The sequence below is a fragment of the Limulus polyphemus genome, unplaced genomic scaffold (genome assembly GCF_000517525.1).
Source record: "Limulus polyphemus unplaced genomic scaffold, Limulus_polyphemus-2.1.2 Scaffold3127, whole genome shotgun sequence".
Classification (NCBI taxonomy): Eukaryota; Metazoa; Arthropoda; class Merostomata; order Xiphosura; family Limulidae; genus Limulus; species Limulus polyphemus.
Window position 1 is genome coordinate 21,410 of NW_013668737.1, and position 13,125 is coordinate 34,534.

General features: G+C 34.4%; 1 protein-coding gene across 6 annotated transcripts in view; it reads right to left on the reverse strand.

Moving 5' to 3' along the window:
* The window catches only part of LOC106468712 (sarcolemmal membrane-associated protein-like), a 77,601-nt gene that overhangs the window by 16,406 nt on the left and 48,070 nt on the right, over positions 1-13,125 (reverse strand). For 3 of the 6 annotated variants that reach the window (XR_002612695.1, XM_013929155.2, XM_013929156.1), the window contains exons 19-22: positions 11,410-11,472; positions 9,535-9,597; positions 3,515-3,640; positions 133-258 (exon numbers count right to left, since the gene is read on the reverse strand). Coding sequence is in view for 5 of the 6 variants with exons in the window: in XM_013929155.2 (XP_013784609.1) it covers positions 133-258; positions 3,515-3,640; positions 9,535-9,597; positions 11,410-11,472 (378 nt within the window). In the remaining variant the exon portion in view is untranslated. The remainder of the gene's footprint in view (positions 1-132; positions 259-3,514; positions 3,641-9,534; positions 9,598-11,409; positions 11,473-13,125) is intronic. The other 3 variants (XM_022397077.1, XM_022397078.1, XM_013929157.2) reach the window with 3 other exon arrangements.

A 13,125-nucleotide genomic window follows, 5' to 3' on the forward strand; every position in this document is an offset into this window, starting at 1 on the left:
CTTTATGAAAATGCCCTGTGTCCAAACTGGAAAGAATTTAGTTACCTACTCCTTGAGCCATTGAATATCACATACAAAATGTTAAATAATCTGTAGTGGCATAAAAATTTTCTTAAGTTACTAAAATCTTACTCTTTAAGCTGCTGACTTCCTCCTGTTTTCTTCTTGAAACTTGTTCCAACTCTGAAACTTTTTCTCTGATGGCAGTGACTTGTTGTTTTGCATCTTGCAGAGATTCTCCTGTTTTTGTCAATTCCGCTTAAGAGGTGAAAATATAGAAATAATTAGTTTGTTCAATGTTGAATTTCACACAAAGCTACCTGCACTAGCCACCCAAAAATTGGAAGGCTCAAGTTAGAGTATAAAAGTTTATGGTGAAGATAGTTATTTATATTCTGCATTAGCTATGTTAATTATGTAATATATACTGAGTCAATGACCACACCATGGAAAACAAGGGACTCAACACAGATTTGTAGTGTTGAATAAATGATAACTTTCAAAGGTGGAATACTTAGGTTTGTGTTAGATTATGCAAGATATTTATATCACAAACTGACATTTTTAATATCTGTACCTACTTTATACAAAATTTCAACACTTCTAGCACCTCTTAGCTACTTATACTGCAAATGGGATTCCTAATATCCTTAATTTTCCAAGGTTGATTCAGAGATTTCTAATATCACCTGAAGGATTTAATGCTTCTTTAGCATAATTACCCTGGCTGATGACATATTCACTCTGTATTAAATATATAAGGTCACCTCTAACTTACTCCTATATAAATAAACTTCTCAAGTTTCTTGCTACTATACAATTCCCCTTTTTAAAATTTTATTGAAAATAAGTTCACATCCTCTTGCTATTAAAAAAAACTCCTATATTTGTAATTATATTGAAAATAATCTCCTCAATTCCCCTTGCTACCACACAATTCTCCTGTTCATAATTATATTAAAAATAAGCTCCTCATGTCCCCTTGCCATTAGAGAACTCTCCTATGTTCATAATTATATTAAAAATAAGCTCCTCATGTCCCCTTGCCATTAGAGAACTCTCCTATGTTCATAATTATATTAAAAATAAGCTCCTCATGTCCCCTTGCCATTAGAGAACTCTCCTATGTTCATAAATCTCTTGAAAATAAGCTTCTCATGTCCCCTTGCCATTAGAGAACTCTCCTATATTTATAATTCTATTAAAAATAAGCTTCAAAGGAGGCCAGGCAAGGATGGTTGCCCCGTGCTGGCTCTCGACGTTCCTGTTAAGATGATAGCCCTTGTCAAAGATCTCAAGAATTCCATGGATGGTATAATAAATAACTTTAACCAATAAATTGATAGTTGAACAAACAGAAAGCATACAAACATGTAATAAATATCAAACTAATATAAAATGTTAAAGTTTGACTGGAGTAAATAAACAGAAACTTAGGAGTCAGCATAAAACAATTAAAAAAATTCGAAAATATTACAGTCCACACATTTTTTAAAGTTTTAGCATGCTGAAATACCATTTATACAAAGTATTTGAGTGGAAAAAACCATTAAATACATTTGAAATTACAATTATTAAATTTTAAAGTTGATTTCAAGTACACTCAGTGATCCAGCAGAACCTATAGAATTCACTACGTCAATTCGACCTAAAAATTGACCACAAATTGATTTTTAGAGTTTTCATACTATAACTTCTGATATGTTTTGTGTATCTTCACAAAATGTCTTAACTAGTCAGTAAGAATTAAGAGTTATTTGTAGAAAAATATCAAAACGTTTAATGAAGCAGTTTCGCTAAAAGTTCTTCTTGAGTATATAGAGTTAAAGTGTTGATTACCCCAAGTAGAAAGTGATCTTCACGTTAAGATTAAAAATACTTTTCTTCATCTAAAAATTCCCAAATTTCATTTGCATAATCTCTAAAACCTCAAATGTTTGTTTTCAGTAAAAACTTTATATTTTATCTACCCTAACTCTATCCAAGGTTGGTCAATTTGACTGAACACATTACCACCAACAAAAACATCAAAATAAATCTAAGTTATCCTTTTTTCTTTCTAGAATGATTTTAAATCACAATATAAAAACTACGTTTGTTTCTCCTAAATAGCTTTAAAATTGTAACAGTATACATCTGTTTATACGTAAATTTTATTGTTTTATTGCTCTTTGAACCAAGTCTAACTAATATTCTCGCCACGCAAGTTGTAAATCACTTGGCAAACATGTAGCTCATGTTACCCTATCAAATTACATAATGCACAGACTATTCGTGAGTTACTCACGAACATACCTTGTGAAAATGTTTTATTATTATTACCCTTTATCTTATCTGAGCTAAAAAGAAGTTAATTTTTACATTTTAGTTACTTTTATAATAATAAATAAAGAATACACATGAAAAACAAGACATATAGTAGTTATCTGTGTCTTTTTTCTTTTTTTTGCTGTTGAATGTTGATGAAACTTAACCATACTTTTTAATACTAATGGCACTGCAAAACTAAATAATTTTTTATTTAATTAAATAATGCACCAAAGAACACAGAATAATAACAGACAAAAAGCAGACAATGTCCTATAATTATAAACATTTTTCTGTCATTAAAAATGTATCTAAGCTCATCGATGCATTTCCCGTGGGAATAAAGTTTGAACTGGAAGCAAAATAGATAATTCTCTGTACAGTAAACAATGTAATATAATATGTCACTTGATAAGTTAAAACTCTAGCTTTCTGTTGGTTATAAATAGTATAGTATTAAACATCAAAGATGTAATTTCTGAAAGAGACAATGTGAAACGTGGGCATGGAAATAGGGGTCTGAATTTCTAGTTTATGGCTCTGTAATAAATTAAGATTGAAGGATATTAAAATTATGCTTTCCCAGAGCGATGAAAACTTTAAAATTTATAGTTTTTAAATTTAGTATTTCTCGGATGGGTGATAAATGAATTAGAGAAGAGGAGATACCTAGAAAGGAAATATCACAATTTTCGTACTTGGAGAAAATAAGGATTTTTTTTCATATTGCCTTATAAAATTAAGAACTTAAACTTGTATAATATTAAAACTTGGATTATTAGCTATAATTTTTATGCCAAGTTTGTTCTTATACCAAGATAAGAAAGTAGTTTAATTATATTTTGAATGTAACTCATTAAAACCTAATGCTTGCGCACAAAAGGATGCCCATAACAACAACGCAAGGTATTCCACACATACACACATTTGAGTGTTGTAAATATAACACTTGATTGATGTCCCCATCCCTCCCTTAAAGCAAATCTTTACACAGCTTATATCCATGACTCACCTTACTTTTATACTTGTTTCTATTTCAGGTTACATAGCAGTTAAGACATTTAATACTGTCTAGTTCCATTTATTATGGAGTTGAGAAACATAAATTAGTAAGGTATTCCGTTATCCTTTAATAACCCTAACTTATAAGTTTTGTATACTAATCATCTTTAATACATTACAGGTGAGAAACTTTCTGTCTACTTACTCTGAAGATGTAACACCTCGTTACCTCTGTCTTTAGCCTCTTGCTGAGCCTTTTCCATCAGTTTGTGAAGGTCAGACAATTCTGGTTGTGTTTGGTCTGAAGAGTTTGATTTATATCCAAGCTCTTCTATATGATAAAATGAGGAATACATCCAATAAAACCAGTTACAATGTCATATCTCACTGTTACATCTGAATGTGGGTTTTATCATTACATCTTAAGACAGTAATTTATTAACCGACTGTACCACAAATGACCTACTTGCCAGTCTCTCCCATGATACCAAAGACAATGTTACATCTGAATGTGGGTTTTATCATTACATCTTGAGACAGTAATTTATTAACCGATTGTATCACAAATGATCTACTTGCCTGTCTCTCCCATGATACCAAAGCCTTTCAGGATTGGCATTTTACTTTTAGTTTGATAGTTATTGTTTATAAATAGATTTTCAAGAAAACAGATACCAAAAATTACATAAATAGTAAAAGATGAAATTATACTTAAGAATACTTTTTGCATATTTTAGTATATATATAACATTTTTTTTAAAGCAAATGGTTTACACTGTCCTTACCTGAAAATGTATTACTGATAGATACTCATCTCCGCACACAGAATAGCTTGATGCCTCACGAATTTGCCCGTGAGGCTTCCATGTCACTAGCATTGAGCTAACTCCCACCTAAAAATCACATGTTTAATGTGAGCTGTATTAATGCAACATGACATCATCATGCAACGACAGTCCTCCACCTATAGGAGGATGACATAACCTCCTTACACAGTAACCCCCTTTAATCACTTGTGCTTGAAATAACTTTGTTCTCAGAAGAGACAAGAAGAAACTGCACCAGAAGTGGGAAGGATGGATGGGAAGGTATGTAAAGGTGAATATCTATTGGAAATTCATTTTCAGGTAAGGAAAAATGAACTTCTGAGACAATACCTCACCCTGCATACAGAATAGCTAAAATTCAACATTGAAATGGTAGAGGGGCCAACGCAAACCTCAAACCTAAATGAGCTCTCTTCAAAAATGCCAAAAGGAAAAGCCCGTGGAGTGTGACACCTGATGGCAAGGGCTCCATAGGGCACACCCCTGGGAGGCTGCATCTTATCTCAACCAGGGTATACTCTTTGATCCAAAAGAAAATAGAGAGAAAGGTAAGATAGCCCAAAGTGATAGCATTTGATGATGACCCATCAAACACATGCACACAAGTGGTCGGTGAGCCAAGAAGTGAAGTGTGGTTAAGGCGCAAAATTACCGTACCGACTCAACAGGAGAGACTCTCATTGCAGGTGAGGGTACATTATCTATTTGAGGGGTGATCCACACAACACAGACAGTGTCACCACCACTGTACTTTCCAACTGATGCTGTGCATAAATTACCCATTTTTTCTTTCTAAAATGACTTTCAACTGCAAAATGAAACATTTGTTTATCCTAAATAACTTTAAACTTGTAACAGTATGAATCTATATGTACTTAAATGTTATTGTTTTATTGCCCTTTTAATAGTGTCTAACTAATATTCATGCCATATAAGTTTTAAATCACATGGCAAACACACAGCTCGCATTATGGTATGAAATTACATAATGCACAGACTACTCGTGAGCATACCTCCTGAAGATTTTATTATCCTTATTCTACCTAAACTAACACAAAAAAGTTTCTCATTTTTACATTCTAGTTACTTTTATAATAATAAATAATGAACACACATGAAAACAAGAGATAAAGTACTTACCTGGGTCTTCTTTTTTTTGTTGTTGTTGACTGTTGATGACACTTAACCTTACTTCTTTATATTAATGGTAGTACTAAACTAAATAATTTTTTATTTAATTAAATAATGCACCAAAGAACACAGAATAATAACATGCAAAAAGCAAACAACGTCCTAAAGCTAGCACAATTTTCCTTAGCTATCACAACATTATAATGAGTAATTTACGTTAAATTTCATACTTCTTGGAAGGGTTGGTTGGTTGGCTGGTTGTTTGGCATTTATTGGCACAAAGCAACTAGACTATCTGCACCAAACAACCGGTAAAAATGCTGAAAGTAAAATACAATAAAACGTAAAAAGAAAATAAGTTAAAAGTGAAACAATGTCCAAAAATTAGGTAAAAAAACTAAATAGAAGTAAAAAGGCCAATGGTCCACAAAAAACTAAAAACACAATCAAGTTGGACAGAGTCATCATCCAATGTCAGAGGTAAACCCTCAGAAAATACATATCTAAAATGGTGTTGCCCTGATGTTTGTAATAGTGACATGAAAGTAAAGTGTGGGCAATTGTGACCTCAGTGTCACAGAGGCGACACATTGGCAGATCAGTCCCACATAAAAGAAAACAATGGGTTAAAAAACTGTGACCAATGTGTAGCCTAGCCAAGACAACTTCTCATTTAATCCTTACAGAAACTAGATGATCAAACAAGAACAGTAGGTTTGATCTGGAAAAGCTTGTTGTGAAGTTGCTCACCCCAACTCGACTGCCAACTGGTAAGAAGCTGAGCCTTGATCACAGGACCAAAGTCCATATATGGAACAGGCACAGCTGTAACAGCACAAGAGCAGACATATTTAGTTGCGGTGTCAGCACGCTCATTCCCTAGAATACCAACATGGCCAGGTATCCAGAAAAACTGGATAGAAATGTATGATAGAAAAAACTGAGACAGTCATTTCACAATGTTTAATAGAACAGGGTGAGAACTAACATTAAGTGATTCCAGCGACAGAAAGTCGATGTAAATAGTACAGTTAGTGTATTGCCTAGCTTCTATATGATCCAAGGCAAGAGAAATGGCATACAACTTGGCAGTGAACTCAGAAACTGTAAGGGGGATCTTGTAAGAAACCACCGAGCTACAACAAACCATGGCAGAGCCCACAGATCACCTGATTTCGAACCATCCATTAAAACAAAAACAGAAGAATGGTTTGAAAGATATTTGGCAAAATGAAAATGATACTTCTAATCAGGAGTATCTGCCTTCCTCAAAGAAAGGTCACAGGTGGGGATGGTAATGAGCCATGGCGGGACTTAGCAACATCATCCAATAACAGACCCAATTCAGCCAGCTGTGCCTGGATATGAAGACCAAAAGGAGAAATGGCAGACCGTCTATTCTGAAAGAGCACAGCCCACCAAGGAAGGAAGACACAACTCAAGGTGGGATATTATGGTAAGGATCGAAGCCTGGTAGCATATTGTAAAGAAAGTTACAAAAAGCGGAGGTGAAGAGGAGGTTCATGGGACTCAGTGTACAGAATCTGGACTGGCGAAGTGTGAAGAGCCCCCAGGCAGAGCCAAAGCCCCAGATGGTGTACAGTGTCCAATAACTTCAAGGCAGAGGGCCTGGCAGAACCATAAATCAGAAAACCAAAGTCCAACTTGGAACATATGAGGGCATGATAGATCTTCAACACAGAACAACGATCCACTCCCCAGAGGTGGAAGGGAGGACATGGAGGATGTTCAATGCCCTTGTACACTTGATATAAAGCTGCTTAATGTGAGAAATGAAAATATACTTATGATCAAAGATAAGCCCCAAGAACTTTGTCTCAGGAATCATGGGAAGAACAATACCACTGAGATGGAGCTCAAAATTGGAGTGTGAACCCCACTGGTGGCAAAAATGAGTGCAAACAGTTTTAGAGAAAGAGAAGGTAAAACAATTTGCTGTTGGCCACTTCAACAAGCGAGTGAGGGAAGTCTAAAGCTGCCGCTCAGTAAACCTCATGTTTGACAACCGACAAGAAATAGAGGCTGTTTGCAACAGTAGGAGAAAGTTGTTCAGTGATAGCATTGATCTTGATACTGAAAAGGATGACACACAATACATAATCCTGAGGGACTTTAAGTTTATGTGAAAGAATGGGAAAGGGTCGAACACACATGGTCTTGGAATCGCCTGTCCAGTAAAAATGTTACGAATAAGAATGAGCAAATGGCTAAGCAACCCATATGAATAGAGGTCCTGCAAAATTCCAAACCTCCATGTAGTGTCATAAGCCTTCTAAAGATAAAAGAAAACAGAAACAAGATGATATCTCTCGAGGAAGGCATCCCTGATCAAGATTTCAAGATGAATCAAGTGGTCCACAGTGGAGTGCTGTTGACGAAAACCACATTGGGTGGGCAAGAGGAGGTTGTTTGGTTCCAAGAACCAAACACGAAACACATTAACCATCTTCTCCAAGATCTTACAGACAGCTGGTCAAAGCAATTGGACAATAATTAGAAGGAATCTTGGGATCCTTCCCAGGCTTCAAAAAAAGGGAAAACAATAGTCCTGCACCAAGCATGTGGAAAAATGTTCTCCTGCCAGAAGTAAAGCAAGAGGGGCAGGAGAAAGATGGCGCAGCACCACATAGTGAACATCATCATGTCCGACTGATGTACTGCCAAACTGATGAAGAGCAAGCTCAAGTTCCACCAGTGTAAATGGGCAGTTACAATTATAGAAAGGAAATGGGAGATTACTCAGACTGAAACTTGATGGCCAAGAAGGTGGGAGAAAAGACAGAAGTGCTGAAAATGTGGGAAAAGCACTCACCACGCGTATCAGTGTTGCTCTGTACATCGGCAACTTCCTGGCCTTTGGAAAGCAAGATTGAAAGGGGATGGGAAGCATATTTCCCATTAACCTTCCGAATTTTGTCCCAGATAACTTTGGAACTGGTGGTAGAAGTGATGCTAGTGGCGAACTTAATCCAAGATTCCTTCTGGCTTTGATGTCTGATCTGCTGAGCATGGGCCTGCTGGAAAGCATTGTGTTCACAAAGAGTGGGATACCTGCAAAAGGTATACCAGGCCTGTTTCTGAGCCTTTACGTACCCGCTGGCAGGCAGGAGACCATCATGGACGAGGATACCGTGGGAAACGTGTTGAGGTTTTGAGGATAGAACAAACAGCTAATTGAATTATACAATCAGTTACTACCTCTATGCAGTCATTAATAGATGAAAAATTAACAAGAGCAGTATCTAGTTCTGAGAGAGTGATAAAGAAGAGCCAGTCAGCCTGCTCGAACTTCCATTGTGGCACTCGAGCCAGGTGGCATCGACTAGGGCTAATCTCCCTCCAAACTATGAGAAAGTGATCACTGCCCTGTGGGTACCACAAGGTAAAGGTACAGATTGGGGTGGTGACTGCTGTTCAGTCTTCCAAACATTGCCACTTTCCCATCAATGAGTTTTTTTCATTGTTATATATTTTGGGGTCACTGTGTGCAGGATACATACAAAATAAAGAAACTTCAGTGCCCACTGACTCCACTCAACATGGAGTCCTCTAAGGGGACACACTACAGTGCCAGGGTTTTGTGGGCACTATACCCAAACACCAGCATTAGACATAATTTCCACAATATCTGTTGAGAATGATTAACACTAGTACTTAGTTGACCCTAGCCCAACAGTACCAACCAATTGATGCTGGGGGAGTCACCCCAAGGCTATTCATCTACAGGAATTCAAGGCCAAAGTGATGTGTTAAAAGTGCCACCAATATAAACTGACCCATCAATGACACCCCTCAACCACCAGGGTCCTCTTCTCCCTTTCATGAGATGCCACACATGGCAAACATGTGGGTGGATGTTCATATCCCAGAGGAGGTAAACTGAAAATACAGAACCTTCCCTGGGAGGTCCCCTCACCATGTACAGGAATCAACCTCAAGGGGTCTCGGAGGGATGGTAAATAAATTAGAGAAGTAGGGATGCCTACAGAGAAAATTTCACAATTTTCACACTAGGGGAAATTCAGGATTTTTTTAAATATTGTCTTATAAAATTAAGAGCATAAAACTTATATAATATTAAGATTTGGTTTATTAGCTATGTTTTTATGCCAGAGTTATTCGTATACCATAATAAGAAAGTAGTTTAATTAAATTTTGAATGTAACTCACCAAAACCTCATGACATGTTCAGAAGAAGATGCCTGTGACAAAAGGGTTAATTCAAGAGATCAGATAGAATACTGACCTTGTAGCTGAGTAGCCTCTCCTTCTGCTTTCGTTTTTTCTTCTCTGGCTTCTTTTAGAAGTTCTAGAACAGAAAGTGCACACTTACTTCAAAAATATACATACCACCACTGAATATAAAGGGTTTAATTGCTTGTTTTCAACAAAAGGCTGTTAAAACATTAAATGTCTAGAAAAAAAAAGTTGTAGATAACAGTCAAAACTCAAGTTTGTGAAATTTCTATTAGAATCTAAAATTTATAAAAAAAAAGTACAGCTGATTCTACAAAATTTAATTTTGAATATTTTTTTTACAAGTTTAACATTAGGGCAATTAATAAGATAGGTAAAGCTGGTCAAGGATTACAAGTTACCAAACATAAAGCTCACAAAAAAGCTGTGTAAAATACCAAGTTTATCTCATATCAAACTCATTCTTAAGTCATGCTTATACAACCCATGTTTAGAAGCAGCATTAGCCAGTACTTTATTACCAGGTTTTTTGTTTCCTGAATTATAAAGCAAGCAACTACCACTCATGCATCAACACACCAGTTATTCTGCTGTTATCAAAGCTCATGTACTAGTTTGCTACAAAATTTTTCAGTGACAGGCAATTAATTTACTAAAATAACTACCAATGCTCTAGGCATGCAAAATTCAAACATTTTGAGGTGAATCAAAAATAAATACAAAAAATTCTGCTTACCCAGGTGCTCCTCTTATACTAACTTGTACACATATAGCTTAATGCTTACAATATTTAATTTTAGATTTACAGTAACTGCCGATTTTCCTTTATCACAAATAGCAAGGGTCAGTTGGTAAACTAATAAAAGTCCTTGCTTATAACTTTAACCCTTTCTGGACTGAAGGGATGTCACTGATATCTCTTGTCTAAAAAAATTCATATCAGTTAAAAAATTATTTTTATTTAACTTATGAAATCTGATATGCACTGAACATCTGAAAGGCTATCGTCAGTCCAGATAGGGTTAAACTAATCTACAAGTAAATAAAAGCTCCAAAAGACCCAAACCTAACCTATGTCCTACTAACTTATTTAAGTGCATTGATAAAGAGATGCTATTAAAATTTACTCATAACAGTTGAAGTAATGTGTAATCAACCTGTAGTTAAACAAGGTGACATGACCGAGAAAACAAATTTCCAGACATACTACGTTTCACATATCACTGCAGTATGAGAGTCCTAATTGCTAAGTTACGACAATGTGATAGGTAGATTTCAAAAACTATATACAGAAATTTATAAACAGAATTATCTGTTCTGTTTTATTAAAGTGAAAGTAAGTAAATGCTAAGAAAACTGGAATGCCTCTCTAGTTAACTCTTTCACTGCCACATTTATTGACAAAACTGTTCCAGTAACAAGTTTTTCTTAGAAACATACACAAGAAAGAAAACAAAACATGTTTCAATACTTGTTTACTTATTTGAAACTTGAATCTGGTAAACTATAGAAAGTTTGAAGGGGTAATACACTTTCTTCATGGTAGTATAAAACTTCAAACTTCCATGGCTGTGCCCAAGAGGGGGGGGGGATACGTGTGTGTGACCAAGGCAGATAAAGAGTTGAACAGCTACACTTATAAGAAAAAGTATAACTTATAATACTTATCAGTAATAAGTTTTCTCAAAAAGCTTTACTCATTAAATGCTTTCATGAGAAATAAATCAGTCAGCTTACAGTAATATGAAACAATAAAACAAAACTGTCTACAATGTAGCTAGCTTCTAATAGTACATGATCACTAAGCCTAAATCAATACTCTCACAATGTCAACAAATACATATATTTAATTTAAATTAATCTATAAAACACTACCCTATAAGGTAGCTAAACATGGAACACAGTGATTATGTTAAGCCACTACCTCTTAACAAGGTTACAGTGCAGGTCAGCTGATGCTGGGTGACAATATTCTGTAAGTGCTGTGCTGGATTAAAGGAAGACATAACACAAAAGGTTAAACAACTAAACCACCACCATGATGAACATGCTTTAAAACACAGGCAATTAGGGATTGATTATTAATACAAAAACAATGAAATAACTTCATGCTGGGAATAAACAGAGCAAACACACAAGAGAGGTACAAAAAACATCTGCAAAATGAAATATAGAAACATCAAACTTCCATAATTAATAACATTTTACATTTAAATTAAAGCAAGCCAATTTTAAAACAAAATCTGATTTTAAAATATTCAACAATGATATTCAAATACTTCACATTGTTCCTCAACAATACTTTCAAGTATTACCTAAACATACATACTGTGTTATTGATTATTCATTCATAAAATCAACATGTTCTCGGGAATTTTTCAGATGTTGACAATACTGTTATTTAGTTTAAAAGATTAACAATATTTTAAAGAATTCCTTCAATATATACATCTCAATAGTGACTGGTGTACATGCTACTGAACATTTCAAAAGCATTAGCAAAATTAAGATATTTAATTAATGTAGAGAATTTATTACATCTTTAAGAATGAAAAAGAAGTACACTTACTGTTTGATGACCACAAACAATATTTCTAATAATTACCTAATTATCTAGATGTTAATTACAAGATCATCAATATTTTAAAGAATTTCATAGATACAAAAAACTTGTCAAGGTTGTTTGGCAAACTGTACAGTTTAACTGTTAATGAAGTCTTCTCTTGAAATTTTAAGATTGTAAAGGAATTCTTGAATTATTAGTTGCTAAAGAGAATAAAAGAATTGATATTTAAAATATATTATAATTGGCATTAAAAATTAAATTTCAATTTTAAGAAAGCAAACAAGTATTAACAATATTTTTACTTTTGGTTGACATCATTAAACAGAAAGGTTAAAAAAGGGCATACTAATTGTAATTTCATGATCTTTAGAAATCATGTGGGAGAAAAAATATAAATTGCAAAGCAAGAAACTATAACTCAGGAGGAACTTTTTCTAAAGGTAGGCTCTCCTCCTTTAGAAGGAAGACTGTTTTTCTTCCGAAACCGGTTGGGTTTTCTTACTTTCTGACTTGTATAATTAATAAAATGTTATAAAACCAATAACAAAATTTTTCAAATAAATTGGTTACTTATGTTAACATTTCCGAGTTTTTAATGTTCAAAACTGCAGTCATTATAAGGCTACCATGTAATAAGTTTAAACCTGTTGCATTTTATTTAGAATGTTTTCTGCAAATGGGAAAAATGCTTCAATATAACAATATTGTTCATAGCCACCTAATGCAAATATTATAAATCCTTTTTACTTCACAAAAATAACAAAAAGCATAAAACTCTTTTGCACCGATAGTTTTGGATTATTTTTCATTTTCTCTGTTCAAACTTCCAAAGCTACTAAGTGAACTTCATTTGTAATTTGATGACAAGGAACCCACTTTAAGACTAATAATGCTTGGAGGTGTCTTGAATGGGTAATGAAGAAAAACTTTAATATAAGTTTAACATAATAGCAAATGTAGAACGTTTTGTCATAATCAAATTCTTTTTCCAAATGTTGTACATTTGCTGTTATGTTAAACTTATATTAAAGTTTTTCTTCATTCCCCATTCAAGCCGTCTACAAGCGTTATTAT